The sequence below is a fragment of the Perna viridis genome, chromosome 1, assembly GCF_037379345.1.
Source record: "Perna viridis isolate PV_CMFRI_1.1 ecotype Kerala chromosome 1, ASM3737934v1, whole genome shotgun sequence".
Lineage (NCBI taxonomy): Eukaryota > Metazoa > Mollusca > Bivalvia > Mytilida > Mytilidae > Perna > Perna viridis.
This window is the reverse complement of record NC_142445.1, coordinates 26,736,375-26,755,838: the sequence shown is the minus strand read 5'-3', so window position 1 is coordinate 26,755,838 and position 19,464 is coordinate 26,736,375. Positions and strand designations below refer to the sequence as shown.

Sequence of the window (19,464 nt, the reverse complement as noted above, 5' to 3'; positions counted from 1 at the left end):
TTTGGTTACGCTTAATTCAGTAGGATGGCCTTCAGAGGTTGTAATAGCTTGATCAATTTAAAAAACAACATGTACTTTTCTTTTGAATCAGGGGCTACTCGAAGTTGCAATTGAAACCCTTTTAGAATCACATTTTGTCATTTAAAAAAAATGATACCTCTGCTTATACGAGGAACTTGTAAACTTGACAGGACTGATGTAAGGAGGCACCTCCTTTGTAAATATTACATATCTTACTTGATTAAATTATATAAAGTAAGGGTTTTGATTTTTCCTGCTGAGCGATTAATTTAGGATTGTGTTCAATTGGGAAGTGGTTTATATTGCAGTGTAAACCCACCCAAAGTCGTTTATATCCGTTAATCTATCCACAATTCTAATATTTTAATTAAGAAAAAACATTAGAAAACAAAAAGTAACAGAAATTATTTATAATTACAATGACCATATCTTTACAGCTCTCATTTAAAATAAAATTTGTGCTGTTGTTTTATGTAATAATTTGTTGTACATTGTAGATGTACAACAAAGTTAAAATTATTTATCCAAAGCTTTTGAGGCTTGTTATTGTATCTTAAACTCATACAAACAACTGGAACTTTCCAAAACATTTATGAAAGTTTACTTATGCTCAATGAATGTGCGGTCACATGTAGATATATACATCATGTTTAGAACTCTTTTTTTAAACTAATTACATGTATTTCGAATTACAAAATAATGTTTTAAAGTTGTCCTAATTTCCCATTATAAATGTACTTTATGTTAATGATGAATAATGCAAAAGATCTATCATAATAAACGAAGTCCAAATACGCCTTAAAGTGTAAAAAGAGCTAGTAAATAAATGTTTAAGGTAAACCAAAAAGCCCTCTGCACTAAGATCTAAAGACCCCGAAGGGCATAGCAATGTAGATAATTGTTGACAAATTGTGCAATTAGTACACTTGGTCCCTAAGCAGACTCCACTCTAATTGTTTCACGTCATTATATGTCAACAGTGATGAACGACTAAGTCCCTCAGGTGATATGACGAAAGACAACTGTGTATTCGCTTTTTATTACTGAATATTCTTGTTTTGACAAAAGACGTAAATTAGTGTTTTTCTGTTTAGTCAAGTAATTTCAGTTTGAGTCATCTTTCTGTTCTTTGCCGGTGTTTTCTTTTTTAATGAAGACAGCTTTGGAGTATATACTATTAATTGTATTGTTTTTACTTGATTTTAAATGAGGAATTAGTGTTTTTGTAGATTTTTGTTTTGTTTAGATTTTATCCAAGGAAGAATTATAATCATGTAGTGTCTAAAATGACATCAACAGTACCATGTGTACGTGTCTATTAATTCGCAATGCTGATATATTGTGCATTCTTTGATCTAATGTTGCTTGCAATCTTGCATCCGGTAAAAACTTCTAGTCTTCACAAACGAGCTATTGAACGGAATATTTTTCGCCCTCCTACAAAAGCCTGTCTTAACTTTTGCATCTATACTAACTGCAACCTCGGTACTTGCCAGTTGGATGAAAATACCTGTTATGCTAGCTGTATTTGTCCAGAGAGAATTACAGGAAGATGGTGTGATACAAAAATAGAGGATACTGAGGGTACTACTTTTACTCCTTTGATGTCATCACGACAACAAACCAGAATACAGTTTGATTCTAGAACTCCTGGACATCCTAATGTTAACTTAGATGGAACATTAGGCGAAACTAGAACAAATTCCCTCGACTATACTAATTCAAGTACTAAAATTGATAATGATACGGTTCCAGAAAATTTTGAGAGCCGTGAAAGAAAATTTTTCGAATGTAAAACACTATGTCCGTATGGAAAATGTGTTGAAATAAACCGAGATTATACCTGCATGAACTTGAGCTCAGATTGTGCAGATGACTTTAAATGTATGAATGGAATTTGTTCCAATAGTTCCTCTGGCAATAATGAACATATAAATATTTGCTTATGCGAATATGGATACAGCGGTACTTTCTGTGATGAGGAATGCAATCAAGACTGTGGGATTCATGGTACTTGTATTATTGTAAATAAATTTGACAACACAACTGGTTGCGTTTGTGACATAGGTTATACTGGCCATTTATGCAAAACAAGGGTGAACAATACGTTAAAAACTACAGAATATGTAGAAATAAATAATGAAACCTTTCCGGAAAATTTCCATAGTCGGTCAAAGCAATGGATTGATTGCCAAAAGAACTGCTCAGTTGGAGGAAGCTGTGTAGACTTTAACGGTACTTATATATGTTCATATTCATCATCTGTTTGTGCTCCTGGATTTGTGTGTGAATATGGCCGTTGTTTGAAAATAACAACAGATGATTCTATAAGTTTAAAGTGCTTGTGTGAATATGGATACATTGGTACATTTTGTAATAAAAAATGTGATATGGATTGTGGATTAAACGGAAAGTGCAAAATAACAGATCATAAAAATCACACCACTCAATGTATTTGTGATTCTGGATTTAGTGGCCCTCTCTGCACAATTAAGATATCTCCCCGAAAAGGTATTATATATATAGTTTGTCAATCAGTATTTGTTGTTTTTAGAGAAGTGTTCGCCAAAGAGGTCCATTTTCTTTTTAACTTGTCACAAAACCTTTGTTTAAAGCTCTTATCAGATATTTGGAATTAAACTCTCAAGTAATCGCTGTTTTTGCAAAACATTTGTCACTTTCGTAATATCATGCATCATTATGACAAAACATTTACCTTTTTATTTTGAGATTTCCTCGACGTCATCAATTTGTGACTAATGTCGAACTATCACGACACAACTTAAAGATTCAACTTTTATCTACAATAACAACATGGACTGAAAGAGAATTCGTGCTATTTATTTCTGATTTCCGAACGACACTCGTCAATTCAAAAATACACCTGTAAATCAGATTTTGATATGCAGATCCCTTCGTGTTCCTAATTATATATTTTTAGAAATGATCTGTCAAAGCAAAGATACCTTTGGCTAAACAATGTTAATTACAGGCGACACTTAAGGTGAAACAAATGGTATAAGGGATAGGTGGTTTTATTACATACAACGACATATATAAATCACGGAAAGGTCAGAGGTTATTGAAATAAAATATGTACTATGAAATGATTGGAATAATGTTTGATATTTTTTAAATTTTCAAACTCATGTCCGTACTTGATGGATTCTAGAGAAAAAAAATGAGAGAAATTGCATGCATGTTAGCCCTATATAAAAAATCTTTTCTAGAATTCTATTTTTCAGTTTTATTAAAATTTGATATCAGAAAATTTCTGATTTTCAGATGATGGGGATATATTTAATCACTGGTACGTTGTTGGTGCATGTATAGGCATCGCTGCTTTACTGCTGTCCTTGCTAGTTTTGTTGCCTTACTGCCTGTGGAAAAAGCGGCGCCTTTTCGTCATGAAAATTATCCATTATTTCCAAAATTATGAAGATGATGGTATGTAGCAGTTGGTATAAAGTTATTCATTAGTTCCTACGCTTACTTTTCCGATGCATATAGTCCACATCTTAGGTTTAAATGGAGTTTAGTTTGCTTTTTTACTTCAAAGTAGTACGATATCTCAAAATCGGATGTCGGTGAACCAGTCGTTTTATTTGTACGATCATTAAACATATTAGGAAGTAAAAGAAGCCATAAACAAGTGAATCGAAGTGCAGTGAAAAGGGATTCATTTAATTCTTTGAACAGTAATGCAAATAATTTGCAAACACCTCCACATAGCCTTTTGTGTATTGACACCAGAACTTTTCTATTCTTGCACTATAATAATTAATTGTTCATTAATTTTTCAACAAGATTAAAAGTCTGCGTTAAGTCAAATATCAAATAAAATGAAGCTATATTTTATGTATTTTTTTACAGATGGTAAGGCATATGATGCTTTCATCTCCTATAAATCTTCTAAGACGGATCAGGATTTTGTACTTAAGCAGCTTTACCCGAAACTTGAAACTGAAATGGGATACAAACTCTGTATGCATTTCAGAGATTTTACACCCGGTGATGGTAAGTGTAGTTTTAGGTAGCAATATGATATTTTCTGAGATTTACTTAAAATAAACAAACTTTTATATTACTTTATAGCACAGTCAAAAATAAGATTTGACTAATTGCAACAGTAGATATTTTTAATGCATTTTGCTAGGAATATATTGTTAATACAAAAAAATCCCTAAACAAATCGGACGGTTTGAAAAAAGTAGACTTTCAAATTTCATATGAATTTTTTATTTAACATGGGAGACAACTCTTGTAAAAAAATACGTTTTTGTCATTTCTTTTCAGAATATTTTCCCTCTGCTTGTATTAAAAGATTTTAGTGGAATAAACCCGCCAGAAATAAAGTCAAAAAATGTTTGTTGAAACGAGTTTACTCATGATTTTATTTGTGATGTGATTTAAATTTTATTCACAACTTTTATACCTACTATGTACGTGGTGGTTTAGTTGATAAATAAATTTCATAACTTCCTTTCTATTGTCGAGGGGGAAATATAAAATACAAATGTAGAGTAAGTTCTACTCATATCTATCATGGAGATTAGACATAATATTCCTGATATTCTATAATTTTAGTGAAATTCGGAATTTTTTTATGTATTACAGTCAAAATAAAGTTTGACTCCGAACTGTTTGCAACGATAGATATTTTGAATTTTATTTGCTGAAATATATTGGAAATTCACCCCCTCAAGTCGAACGGATAGAAAATTCAAAAGTAGGCTTTCAAATTTCCTCTGGTATTTTTATTAAGCATTTGCTAAAAACCACGTTTTTGTCATTAAAAAGTTCTTCCTCTGCTTGTAAAAAAGGGATTTTAGTTGGAATAAACTTCTTTTAAATATAATGAAGAATGTTTGTTACTGCGCATGAATTTATTTGTAATTTGATATTACTAGTAATTGACAACTTTTATACCTAAGAAAATGGCAAATTTGTTCGTGTTGACTTAGTTGATAGTTGAATTACAAAAATGATTTTTAATGATTGTCACTTTCTATTGTCTTCGGAAAAAGAATAATTAAAAACAAATTCAGGGTAATGTCTGCTCATAGTTGTCGTCGAGATTTAACCTAATATTCCTGATATTCTATTGTTATGGAAAGAATTGAGAAAGATGAAATCCGATTCAAAACTAGAATCAAAATATCAAAACTAAAAACTATGCTTTTACTTTTACAGTTATACTAACCATGTATTTGCATGATATATTACGTTCAGAATCTAAACAATCCGTATTATTATTTTTTTTTATTGTTTTGAGCAGATGTTAAGCGTTATCCTTATTCAATACATATTCCCATAGGAAATTTGAAAGCCTACTGTTGAAGTTTCCCACCATTCCAAGTTTTGCAGATTAGTAAATATTAAAGATGTATTCCCTCAAATGACATTAAAATATCTTCTGCTGCAATTAATTTGAGTTTAGGTTGATTTTATTTCTGATTAATTGATTTGACTATTATATGATGTCCGTTTTTTAAACACCTTTAATCGATTTTTATTAGTCTTTGCTTTGATATATAAGAAACGTTCACGAATAGAATTGAGTGCTGTTCTGGGTTGAGTTTTACTTAAAAGTGCATTTCACTATTCATGGTGATATTTAACAGTATCTTATTAGTCCTGAATTACATAATTATGCTAATTTTGTGCCAGAAATATCAAATATTTGATAACATATGAAGAATTATATTCAAAGTTCCTTTACTTGTAAAGAATATTTAAGAAGGGCATGATCATAAAGTTTCTGAACTTTTCTAAATGTTCACTGTTTGGATAGACTTTTTAATTTTTCCCCCTCAAAAATCATTTACTGTTTAAATTAGTTTCCGCATTTCATATGTTTTTTTTTCTGTCTGGCTTCGGGTCAGGATTTTATAAACATCCATTTTACTATAATGATTTATCATGACTTCATTATCATGATTTAGGAAACCACATTAGTATGTGTTATAAACTCTGCATGCGTAAATTTCGAGGAGATCTGAAATTCAAAATTACTTGGTTTCTGCCAAGACTCTTAAAATGTATAGAAAGGCAGGAGGCAGACAATGAAATTAACGTTAAAAATACATTTAAGTCAGTACTTTTGACTAGATTTAATTTATAATTCTTTTCTAGTAATCGCCAACAATATTATAAGGGCCATTGAAGACAGTCGACGAACTATCATGGTGATATCTCAGAACTATATAGAGAGTGAATGGTGTCGTCTAGAATATCAGAAAGCACAGCATGAAATGCTGAAACTGAAACACAAAATAATACCCATTATACTGGATGATATATCTAAGGTGAAACATGACAAGAATTTAAAAGCTATCCTGAATAGTGTTACATATATCGAGTGGCCAGGAGAGTCGGATTCCAAGAAATTAGAAAAATTTTGGAAACAACTGAAATTATCAATGCCAAAACGACAATCCTGCTCTTCTTTGGAACCTGTCATGTCCGTCATTTCTTCATCAGAAAAATCATTTAATGGATCATCATTCACGGATAGTAATTCATCCAGTTTTAGCAGCCATCCATCAATTCAACCAAGTGATTCAAGTGTATACACTGAAAGTAAAAGTAGTACGAATTCCAACAGGATCAAAACCCTGTTACGAAATCCTTTCCGACTGAATATAACTTCGGATAACTTTAAGAAACTAAGTCGTGCTTATTCGAGCGATAGTGGTATATCGAGTCCAATAACTGCAAGCCCTTCATCGGCGACTCCATTAATAAATAAAGAAATCAATCCTCTTATACCTCGAAAACATCTGGACATTCGACATAATATTTCAAAAGGGTTGGTTTCACAAAATATAGGGCAAGTTTCTGTACCAGGCTGTCAAATGGGCAACCAAAGTATTATAGTGACAGAAAATGGCGTTGCAATAAATGGCGAAATTCCCGACGTGTGTAAGCCAGCAAATGGAAAAAATGCACCCGTTTCTTTATATAATATAATTGTTCCAGAACCAGACCAAATAAATACTAGTCAACAGCTTCGGCGGTGTAATAGTAGTGTTTGCAGAACGTGTATTCTAAACGAAGAAATAAGCAATGAGCTTGTGAAAGATTCGTCACATTTAGAAAGTCTCAGAAATAGAGATTGTCCAACTTGTGTTTTGCACAACGACAAAACCAATCAAAACGAGAAAGAGGTTGGACAACCAAATATTCTAATGGACAAAATTTTAAACACTTCTAAAATATTCAATACAAGTGATCGAACAAATACCATTTGATCAGGGAGGCATTTAACTTAATTCGGGATAAACATTCGGTATAGGGCATTATGGAAAGTCCCGAGTTTTTTATACGTTAAAATGACTAACGTTATGTTTCATATATACATTCTGGTATCAAAATTAGCAAAACGTGTGGTCATGCCAATATCTTGTATGTATATTTGCTATATCATTTGTATGAAATATAGTATTCTTTAAAATATTTATCTGTTTCGTTTTTTTACGGCAATCATGTACTCTCGATTTCGGCATTGTGTTTTCGTATTCATCAGGCTTTTAAACCATGCATGCCCTCACACAAATAATAAAAAATATTTACATTTATAACAATTATATACTAATAATAAATTACTTGTGGAAATGGAAACAAATTTGAAATAATTAATACAAGCATACCCTTTGAACGAGAGATAAAGATTTACTTTACATATAAATCAAATATCAACAACACAAAAATAAAGAATTTAAAATATATGATACAAACTAAAACAAAAAAAAAAGATATACGCCACTCAGCAATACATTGGCTTGAGGAAAAATACAAACTATTGAAGTTAACAGAAGCGAGAAGTGTAATTATTCAACTTTAACGAATATAGGGCTACGCGAAAAAGAAATGAAATTCATTTTACTTGTATAATATATCTCAAGCCAAAACTAGAATATTTAAGATGTTTTCTTTGTTTACTGCACTCAGAGCATTTTGTTTGTAGAATATATATATTGTTTTGACAGCATATGCATTTGTCTTGAATTTAAGATGAGGAAGATCTTGATTATTACCAGTCTCAATCGTATTTCATGGAATTGTTTACGTTAAGACATATAATTTTACTCTTATTTTCCCATTTTTTTTGTTGTTTTGTCGTTGAAGAGCACACATGTTTTAATATCTTGTAAGGTTAGAACTGGTAAACAACACAAAATATTTGTTTATGTATAATTAAAGATTAAAATGTGTGAAAGGTATATTTCAGTTTACGACTTTTGATGTTCAACATTAGGAGTAATTAGTATAGTACGTGAGAAAATGCATAATGATATAACCTTAAACGGAGACTTTAGGTCGTGTAGAAAGTATTACAAAATGGAAGTGTTACTTAAACAAGCCCTGCCTATAATTCGTCATCTTAACGTTTGTTAATGGTACATTTTTACCTTTTTTTATAGCCCTGTTTTCAAGTTTTTGTCTTCACGCACGATGTGAAGTTTATGTAAAATGGAAATATAAATGATAAATTTATCATAAATGTCAGTTATTCTCATAAATTTTGTTGTGGGTGTGTTGCTAGGAATGGAAGCTTGCAAAACTGTTTTTTTTTTTTGGCAATTATTTTGATATGTTATTGATGGCATTTGATATTCAAATTATGCTGCTACGTGTATGAACGTAATGACAACTAAGGACATCTGTTTTGTGCTTGAAATATTTATTCTTTAATAATGTAAATATTAATTGAAAGAGAAGGAACAGTTCTCTGATATATAACATTATAGCATTTACTTTCTTTCGACTTAATTTTCAAAATATAGAATATTTTATGTAATTCAATTGAACTGTTGGTGCATATTTATAAAAGGAAAACAAATGTTATTAAACATTAAGTAGAAAAATACATCTTTGTGTTACCCGTCAGTTTATTTAATGTTTTGACCAAACTTTTGGAATGATCATATGTTAGATTTCGATATTAAAATATTTGCACTTCCATTTTGATGAAATGTGATGTTTTATGAAGTATACTGCTAAAATTCGTCAGCTTCGCCTTCTTCCTCTTCAAAATCTATATCATCTTCTACTGTTGCATCTTGATACTGCTGGTATTCAGAAACTAAATCATTCATATTAGACTCTGCTTCCGTAAATTCCATTTCATCCATTCCTTCCCCTGTGTACCAATGAAGGAAAGCCTTTCTCCGAAACATAGCTGTAAACTGCTCAGAAATGCGCTTAAATATTTCTTGAATTGCCGTAGAATTACCAATGAATGTGGCAGACATTTTCAAACCTCTGGGTGCAACGTCGCATACAGCGGTCTTAACATTGTTTGGTATCCATTCTACAAAATAAGAACTGTTCTTATTCTGAACATTAAGCATTTGTTCATCGACCTCTTTCATTGACATTTTCCCTCTGAACATACATGCCACGGTCAAGTAACGTCCATGACGAGGATCACATGCTGTCATCATGTTTTTAGCATCGAACATTTGTTGTGTCAGTTCCGGTACTGTTAGGGCGCGATATTGTTGGCTACTACGTGACGTGAGTGGGACAAAACCAGGCATGAAGAAATGGAGACGTGGAAATGGAACCATATTCACAGCTAGTTTTCTCAAGTCAGCATTTAGTTGCCCTGGAAACCGTAGGCAAGTTGTCACACCAGACATAGTGGCCGAAACAAGATGGTTTAAATCCCCATATGTAGGCGTGGTCAACTTCAAGGTTCGAAAGCAGATGTCGTAAAGAGCCTCGTTGTCGATACAGAAGGTTTCATCTGTATTTTCGACCAACTGATGTACGGATAGTGTTGCATTGTAAGGTTCAACAACTGTATCAGATACCTAAAATGTCAGAAGCAATTATTGTTGTTTTTAACTGAAGCAGTAATATTATCGACAATTAGAAATCTAACACAATAACATGTATGTTAACGACGACACGTGATTTATTAACCACAAATTGCGCAGTTGCTGTGCAGTCAAAACCACATAATTTGCAAAAAAATAAGTTGATGTCTTTTTTTTATGAAAAACCATTTGTCAGTTTAGGTTTATAAGATAGATATACTCCAATTTGGCACTAGCATAATAGCCGATTAGAATTATCTATAAAGGGATAAACTTTAGCCACAATTGAACTTAGAATCACTTGTAATCTGATACAAACGGAAATGGACAGGAAGCATCCCATTTAACAAATAATTAAACAAGGTCACAATTCTTAATTGTATACGCATAACATACTTATTTTCCTTTATTATTTGATATTGCCTTTTTTAAAGAATACTTTGACCACAAGCTTTTTAACATGAACAATATTACCTTTGGTGAAGGCATAACTGAAAATGTTGTCATAATTCTATCAGGATATTCCTCTCTAATTTTACTGTTTAGCAATGTTCCCATTCCAGAACCGGTTCCACCACCGAGGGAGTGAGCCATTTGAAAACCTTGAAGACATTCACAGCCCTCTGTTTCCCTTCGGATGATATCCATTACCGAATCAACTAGTTCAGCCCCTTCAGTATAATGCCCCTTTGCCCAGTTGTTTCCTGCACCAGATTGACCAAATATGTAGTTGTCCGGTCGGAACAATTGACCAAATGGACCAGATCTAACAGAGTCCATAGTTCCAGGTTCAAGATCCAGTAGGACTGCTCTTGGTACATATTTGTTACCTGCAATTTAGGAAACAGTCACAGATTTCTTTTTATTATCTAATTATGGTAATTTAACGGGTATCTTGATATTAAATCAGCCATTTGGGTTTTCATTCAAACTATAGATTTGAAGTTGTATATTTTCATCTAAGGGGGTCAACTAATAAACTGGTAAAGGCATGTATATACAATTGTATCTTTCATACCATTAAACTTGGGCACAAGTGTGTTAGTTTAACCCCAACATTTTGAGTTCGGAATTTTACTCTTATCTTATAAAAGTACGTGCACTTTAAATCTATGATTCACGGATGTCTTAGTTTGCTGATAGCAATGACTGCCATTTTCCTGGAAGGCAAACATACGGATCGCTACATAATTACAACTATTTCACAATCAAGACATTCACTAACAACCTTCAACATTTGTATAGGTTATCTCGACACGAAACATTTTGTTTCGTTCTCGATGACGACTGTGAAGAATGATCACATAAATAAAACGTATGTCACATAGTACGAACGGAAAACTTTGATGAGGACAAGTAAGAGGTAGTGTATCAACGTTGAATAATTCGACCGAATTTTTTTGAAATTCCTGAGTTAAATGATACGTGGAAGCAACGAATGCATTGATAGCTTTATGTACTTCGCAGAAATTCCACAATTTAATTAAACCTTAAGTTAAGAATGAAAATACCAACTGCGAAATGTTTACAAAGTATTGTATTTATTTTGCTTTGATGAAAAATGTTAAATTGTTAATATGTTTTATTAGTTTCATATGAAAAAAAATGGGTTGATATTTAGAGACATTTTCTTACAGTTGCATACTATTCAATATAGTACATGGGCTCATACATTTCTTTAATAAAGAATTCATTTCTTTTACATTTTTTGTTTGATAAGGTCATTGTAAATAATGACACGAATGTGATTAATACAAAATGTGGATTTTTCAACAAAACTCACTGATACTTGTGAAGCATTTTAACTTTTCATGACATAAAATAGAAAATCATACTTGTAAGTATGGCTGGTAATGGTCATTTTGATTTTTTTTTCTAAGGCAGAAAATGACTTTTGTCACAAACCAAATATACAATCTTTAATATTTTGCGTTCCATAGAACGGGTAATCAAAGAGACAAAATCAAACGATGATTGTTTTTATTTATTTTATTCTACCAATCCAAAAAGTGGAACCAATAAAAACTGAGAGTGCATGGGTTCATATTTACGAATTTTAAATTTGAATATATATATATATATTTAGTATACCTGTAGCTTCACTGAAATATACACTGATCCTTTCAAGTTGTGAATCTGAATCACCATGATAAAGTCCACGTGGATCTATCCCGTGTTCATCCGAAATCACCTCCCAAAACTATAAAATATTTCATTGCTAATAGTTAATACATGGCGGATGAAAAAAATGTTAAACAAGAGAAATTAGCGTTATTAAATGTAGAAAGGTAACTAAATCGTTAAGCGTTGAATTATTAACTGATAGATTGACTACCAAAAATGCATATGAGGTCCTTTCTTTTGGATGTGCTATATCAACTTTGTTAGTCAAAGCAAATTCAACAGTAAAAAAAAAGTTATCGTTGTAAAAATACAAAAATAAATACAGCATATTAATTTTAAAGCAAAACAGTAACAACAGAATTATGAACATAAAGACTAACATGAAAACTGTTATTTCACAAGAAACTTGGAAATTACATTGTCATTTTGCTTTAATTATAGGCACATACCTAGATGCAAAAAGATTTGTCTATTTTATCCATGTGTAATGAAGTTGTAATTGAATGACACTAATGTATTTAGAAGGTTCATGATAGATGTTATTCGTAATTGATATGACCAGCAACTTACTGATATCTTCGGAATGCACCGAATTAAGGTTATAGCTACAACTCTTCTGAATGTTTGCTCGATTATGTAGTTATCTTGCACATTTTAGCTAAGGAACAGACCATTTTCTTCTCGAAAGGAGTTGGGCTGGGATCTTATTTTGATTTTTTTTTTCGAAAGCAGCCAAAGCTATAAATTTTGTTGAAATCTACATTGTTAAGTTATGGGGGAAATATTGAATTATAAAAATGGTCGATGCTTAAATGACCCACTGAGCGTAAATATTAATCCCGCTTGATTAGTTTTGTACGTACGTGACCATTACGAAATGTCAAATTCTAATAATGCTATAATTATACCAGCAATAATGGTACCAATTTTGTTTGCGCGTACAAATACTGGCTTGGCTTTATCAATTGAAAGAAAGAGGTCACAATGAAGAAAATTGTAAAATTTAAACCCACATCCAGAAAAAAGGATTCATATCTGTGGCGAATGGAACCAATCATACCAAACCCTCCCAACTTAGATATTTTATCAATAGAGCAATAAGTGTAAAAGAAGTGAAGAAGTTTTTGAAACGAAACAACTACATTTTGGATTGAGTGTTTCAATGAAATGTTGCAATGTATGTACTCCTTACTTAAAACAATGTGAGCCATTTCTTGGTATTCGATAATATATAACTAATCAGAAGACCCTCCCAAGTTGTAAACAAGACAGAATTGACATTTACTGTGTAGTTTGTTATTACATAGATTACGTAGGTAAGTGGTTAGTACAAGGTCGTTCAGATTATACATCATGTTGTAAATCATTAAGTAGGTGTACAGAAAGTACACAAAAACAGGTGCCCCTCCTATCAAAATGTCTTCAAAATCCGGGAATGATACCAAAGTGGTTATAGTGTCGGAGATCTTGCTCCAAAACACATATGACAGATTGTTTTTAAGTTTGATGTATCGCATCCAACTGATTCTAGAAAGTGTGTAGAAGATTTATTTAAACAGAATTAAAATTCAGCTCTTACATGCTCATAAACAAATTGATGCATAAATTTGACACATGCTATGTTGATATGACATATTCCTTTACCTTGGAACCAATTTGGTTTCCGCACTGCCCGGCTTGAATGTGAACTATTTCCCTCATTTTTGCTTCTCAACTACTGATGACTTACGCACGCGTACAAGTAACTGATGATTAATTAATCCGTTCTTACCACCGAAATAATGCTTCTCTGCTATTAATGTCTCGGTCAATTAGGATAAGAAACTAGGTATATATTTGCTCCAGATTTTAACCGAATGATAAGTATGTATTATCTAATGGGAATACATTAATCCTATAAATCCTATTTAAAAAAAGAAAATTAGATGTAGCAATTTGAATATCAATATTATTTTATATACAATGATGTAGTCTGTTACTACTACCATTGTATCTTCTGTACTAATGCTTTGGTGATTTTCTGCCGTTATTTAGTGTCAATTCGTGTAATGTGGTAACTTCACAACATAGTCAGTGGTGTTAGGATATTAGATAATTCATGGAAAAGAAAATGCGTTGTATTGGAATGTATTAAATCAAAAGGACTTCATTGACTATTCTTTATATTCAAAAGTGGGTGGACAATGAGAGGGAGTTTATTATATATTCAAAAGTAAAATATTTTTAGGTTGTTAACCACATAATGTCATTTTATTTGTTAATTTGATTAATTTAATTGATAATTAACACATTTTTTTTTCAAATTTGGCGTGGAACATAGACTTTGCCTTACGGCGAGCATGTCTTTCTATAATTTTACCCCATGCTGTTCTGTGTAATTCTTAGTATCTGTTTCAGATCTTAAGTTTGTAATGCCATATTGCACCCTTTATTTTGTTCTTTGGCACAAGTTTGAGATCTAAGCGCTGATCATGAATTTTGTTATATTTGTTTTCTTAGGAATTTATGTATACAGAACTTTTTTCTTGCAATGTTTTGAAATGTATTTGCTATTTCGCACTTACGTGTTAGATATTAAGTCACATTAATGAAGTAGCCCTTTATATTATTGCTTTCTGTTACTATATACTGTTTCAAATATTGACAGACGCGAAAGAGTAATCAATGCAACCAAGATTCTAGCGGAAATCAAAAGAATGCAATCCAGGTGAAAAAGGAAATATGAAGAACAGACACACACAACAAAGAACATAAAATAATGTAATACATGCAAAGTAGTTAAAGTAAATGAGCAACTCGGACTCCCCTATAAACTGAGGACATGGACCAGGTGCTCCGGTAGAGTAAGCGTCCTTTGCTTTTCTAGAAACACCCACCGAGTTACTCATAAAAAGTCAAGTCCAGAGTAGACGAAAGAGGAAAGGAAAATTATGATATGTTAAATAAATTAGTTTTCTTGTTTCAGATGGATACAGTGTAACGATCCACGAGTTCATGATGACGAGCATAAAATTTCTGTAGTGGCATAACGTATGAGTTTTGATATGAATACTCCATACGCAGGTACCGAAGGGAAGTTGCCTCAGAAAGTAGACAATAAAGAGTGAAATGCCATCGCATTCGTCGTACAGTTTGGTCAATAATTTTCCTATACCGTCGATCTCTAAGTGTTGGTCAAGATTTGAGGCTGACTTCACAGTGTTTCTAGTATCCTTAATTTCAATTATTTGTGGTAGATGCTATGTATAGAATTCCCGAGACTAGGATAGTTTAAAGATAATACGTCATTTACATAGCGGAATCAGAGATCTATAGTTTGTTTAGAAATGCATCCACCACACTGGACAAATATGTTGTCGATCAGAAATCATGGTATCTAGGCGTACCGTCTTTTTTGGAATAACGTCGATGTATAACATTGAATTTATACCACTACAGGCGTAACACGTGTCCTGATAGGACTGGAGATCATTTTTGACAGCTGTGAGTATAGAAGCTAAAAGTTTTGAACGAGGTTTGGTTGTACATTCGGCAGATCCAGCTTGTAGATTTGTTTGTATGGATTCTTGTGGAGTTTAGGAATCCAGTACATAGACGGTAGATCACAATGATCGTCATTGGTTGAGAGAAGATAGCTTAGATTTGTGGTTTTCCTAGAAAAGCTGAGGACGCTTACCCTACCGGTGCACCTGGTTCATGCTCCCAGTTTTTAGTGGAGTCCGAGTTGCTCATTTACTTTTGTTACTTTGTATGTATGATTTTAGTTACTTTATGTTCTTTGTTGTGAATGTCTGTTTTCCATGTCTGGTCTTTGTCCCTGGATTATATTCTTTTGATTACCGCTATAACCTTGGTTCCCTTGATTACTCTTCCACTATCTCTTCTTTGGAGAGTGGGTTAGTAGTATATGTCTTATTACTGGTATTATTTTCTACTTCTACCTCTGATAAAACACGTTTGGCAGACAAAACCAATTTTGTTTTGTGCTTTGTCAGCTGGTACGACAACATATTTGATATGTATAGTGGATGTTTTCGCTATATTGGGTCTTTCAAAACTGATGCAGCATTGACACTCATTGACCACCTCAAAAATTGTAGTTTTTCATTTCTGACAGAGAGTCAATGTCTTGTTCTCGTTTTACTCATTTCTTGCGTAGTCCTCTACGGCATCTATAAGAAATTTAAAGTCATCATTCCAGTTTATGGATCGTGGTTCAGAAAGGATCTTACGGAGAGATTCGTTTTCGATGATGTTCAAACTTCCCAACGTTAAAAGACATTTTGCTCAAACTGTCATATATTAAAAAAGATAATTGCAAGTAAGAGTTTGTTGACCCCCAATTTTCTTTTTGTACTATGAAAAATGCCAGTTTGTTGGGTTTTTTTTATTTATTTAAATTCATAAGAAATTTTATATACCAGTTTATGAAATTTGCTCCAGAATCCATATAAGATGTAAAAAATGCCTCAATTAAATCTATTGCGGTGACTTGTTTTTACGTAAAAAATCTGAAGTATGTTCCTTCAATGTCATCTTTGAGGAAATCTAGGAAAATTTATCTACTAGAAATACTAGGTTTGATCTACTTAACAAAGATATTGACTTACTAAATTTAGCTAGTATATTTGAGTATACAATTTAATTGTAAATAAAGATAGACCTGGTTATTTTGAAAGTGTAGAAATCCTCCGTCTTCTCTAATTAATCCCATTAAACACCTACTAGACATATCATTTTAACATAGATACGGACATCAGTACCAATTGCCCATCGTTTTGATGTTGTGCCAGTTCAAACAGTGGACAGGACGAAAAATAGCAGTTACAAATCTCTTTATAATGTCATCAGTAAATTAATGGCAATCGTAGATTTTAGAATTAAATATCATGAACTACATATACTACGACCACAACCCTACTTCTATACTAATGTCAACATTTCACAGCCTTCATGCTAAAATGTATTACAAAATAGATGATTTCTATTTTCTTATTGATTATTTTCCGTTCCCAGATGGTGATATTCCCGAAGCACCCTTCTTTCTTATTTACATTCACAAGTACCCCGTTTTGCTTGTATTTGTAATTAAGTGTCAGATTATAATGGACGCAACAGGTTCCTTTCAGAAAGCTTTTGCATCATCGATATCACTACCTTCTCAAAACATTTTCTAAGATTTCTTTCTGATACAAAATATAAAAGCATTATAGGTTCTTAATAAAAAATAGTGTTGCTCACCCGATATTTTACGGTATTTAGTCTATAAAACACATTCTTTCAAACAAAATCTGTCAGATCTATCCACTCATTGCCTATTCTTAGAACCCTGTTTTTGCAAATAGAGATACTCTGCCCCTGATTGCATCTCAATATAAAAACTAAGTCATTTTTGTTATTATAAGCGCTTGATTTTGCGACTCCAAACAAAGTCCGCCGGAATTGTAGTAGCGGATTATTTTTAATACTGGTAGCTATGATAGTTTCGTCGTTCTTTCATATGTTCTGAGATCACATTCTTTAAGTGGATATTTCTCGTTGTCTGCTTGATGTATGTTGAGGTATTCCATGGAGGGAATTAGATGTATTGTTGAGTGAACTTTATGATGTGTTTGTTTGATGTTTCATTTCATTTTTACCTTATATTGAAGGGGATGGTTAAGGCCTTGTGCATCTAGTTTTACCCCACCGCGGATTGTATGCGCCTATCCACAGTAAGAAGTCGGTCATTTATGTGATAGAGCTCAGTAAGGACTTTTACCAGATGACGATGTGAAGAATTGCATTATCCATTGGAGAAGTTATCTCCCTTTTATTGGCGTTTTTGTTCAACATGGTCCCCCGAACTCATTTTTCAGGATATCATGACCATATCTGGTGAACATGTAGATATCATCAGGTTCAAATAGCAAATGACCCTGCTAAGGATTTCATTACCATCTTTAAGAGTTATGTCCCTTTAAAACAGCTTCTTTTAATCGCTCATATCTTAAAAACCATAAGAGATAGAATAATTCTGGAAACGGTTTAATTGCACATAAGCACACAACCTAATTAATAAACAATTTGTATTTTGTTATCAAACCATACGGGAGTTATATCTCTTGAAATATCATACTTAAGTTTTAAAAATTTATATTTAGAGAACCGGAAGTTGTAGAGACATGGGACCTTCATCAATGATTTTTGGTCCATGTGACCTTTCATTTGCACCCAAGGTCAAAGGTCACAGAGTGCTAGTTTTTTTCCCTTTTAATATTTACTTTGGCACGTCATCTTTCAAGATATGATTACAAAATTTGGACCATCGATAGACCTTTCTTAGGACTTTTACAGGGTAATCCCATAAAGAATTTCATTATCCATTGTAGAAGTTATCTCCCGTTTATTAGCGTCTTATCAATATGGTTAATAGGTCCCCCGAACTCATTTTTCAGGATGTCATTATCATACTTGGTGAACATGTAGATGTCATCATGTTCTATTAGAAAATGACCCTACTAAGGATTTCATTATCATCTTTAAGACTTATGTCCCCTTAAAACAATTTATTTCAATCCCTCATATCTTTAAAACCATAATAGATAGAATCAATCTAAAAACTGTTTCATGTACACAAGATGAATACCCAATGAATAAACATAAACATGTATTTTATTATCAAACCATACAGGAGATATATCCCTTGAAATATCATACTTAAGTTTTTCAAATTTATATTTCGAGAACCAGAAGTTGTAGAAACATGGGACCTTCATCAATGATCTTTGGTCCATGTGACCTTTCATTTGCATCCAAGGTTAAAGTTCATAGAGTTCTAGAAAGCCTTCTCACTGCAAACTACAGGCCTTGATGTTGAAAAAACAATAAGAGATAAGTGCATACATACAGCGTATGAAATGACCCTCTCGATAAGCCCTACATTTTGGGACAAAATTTACAACTTTCAGACCGTCTGTTCAAAAGTTATGACAATTTAAATGTTTTGCAGAATCCGGTTTGTGACCTTGACATAACGTATGACCTTGACCTTGTAAGTTTTTTCTAGGTCAGGAAATCCTAAGATGTATGGTGGTAGTTTCGTGTCTCTACAACTTCCGGTTCTGGAGTTTGTTATTGCATCATATTTTAATAATCATTGTGTTCAAAATGAGCTCCGAATTTGCTCAAATTATTTTGTAATTTTGTTGTATCTTGTCTAGGTTTGGATCTATTGAAATTTTAAGTTTTGAGAGCGGACGTATATATTTTAAAATCCACAGCTGACACATAAATGGTCATTCCACAGAATGAGAGATCTGCACAAGTACAACTTTTTCATAAAATACCGAGAACCAATATAAAAAAACAATGATACTACAACAGCTTAAAATTTTCATATTTTCCATTGGTTTGATATATTTCACCAATAACTACTTAAAGATTTGATATTGCATCATTTTTTCAACTTTGTCGAAGGGGGTCATGTGATATATCATTTTGAAGGTCTTAA

At 32.4% G+C, this 19,464-nt stretch overlaps 2 protein-coding genes across 2 annotated transcripts; one reads left to right on the top strand and one right to left on the bottom strand.

Moving 5' to 3' along the window:
* Nucleotides 1–1,349: 1,349 nt before the first annotated feature.
* LOC148628006 (uncharacterized) lies at nucleotides 1,350–7,479 on the top strand. Its single transcript, XM_088583098.1, has 4 exons — nucleotides 1,350–2,532; nucleotides 3,307–3,468; nucleotides 3,895–4,038; nucleotides 6,157–7,479. Exons 1-4 carry the CDS (start codon nucleotides 1,350–1,352, stop codon nucleotides 7,272–7,274), a joined length of 2,607 nt encoding a protein of 868 aa, XP_088439224.1. The 3' UTR covers nucleotides 7,275–7,479.
* Nucleotides 7,480–8,690: 1,211 nt separating this feature from the next.
* LOC148628005 (tubulin beta-2B chain-like) lies at nucleotides 8,691–13,715 on the bottom strand. Its single transcript, XM_088583145.1, has 4 exons — nucleotides 13,617–13,715; nucleotides 11,940–12,048; nucleotides 10,323–10,678; nucleotides 8,691–9,842 (listed from the first exon to the last, which is right to left on the bottom strand). The coding sequence occupies exons 1-4, from the start codon at nucleotides 13,671–13,673 to the stop codon at nucleotides 9,024–9,026; spliced, it is 1,341 nt and encodes a 446-aa protein (XP_088439271.1). The 5' UTR covers nucleotides 13,674–13,715; the 3' UTR covers nucleotides 8,691–9,023.
* Nucleotides 13,716–19,464: the final 5,749 nt, after the last annotated feature.

What these genes read in the sequence shown, in the direction of transcription:
- LOC148628006 (XM_088583098.1), top strand. Translation starts at nt 1,350, where the DNA reads ATGCTGATATATTGTGCATTCTTTGATCTAATGTTGCTTGCAATCTTG. An exon ending in TAAGATATCTCCCCGAAAAG is followed by an intron (nt 2,533 to 3,306) that starts GTATTATATATA and finishes TCTGATTTTCAG; the next exon opens with ATGATGGGGATATATTTAAT. An exon ending in CCAAAATTATGAAGATGATG is followed by an intron (nt 3,469 to 3,894) that starts GTATGTAGCAGT and finishes ATTTTTTTACAG; the next exon opens with ATGGTAAGGCATATGATGCT.
- LOC148628005 (XM_088583145.1), bottom strand. Translation starts at nt 13,673, where the DNA reads ATGAGGGAAATAGTTCACATTCAAGCCGGGCAGTGCGGAAACCAAATT. An exon ending in GAAACCAAATTGGTTCCAAG is followed by an intron (nt 12,049 to 13,616) that starts GTAAAGGAATAT and finishes AATATTTTATAG; the next exon opens with TTTTGGGAGGTGATTTCGGA. An exon ending in ATATTTCAGTGAAGCTACAG is followed by an intron (nt 10,679 to 11,939) that starts GTATACTAAATA and finishes CCTAAATTGCAG; the next exon opens with GTAACAAATATGTACCAAGA.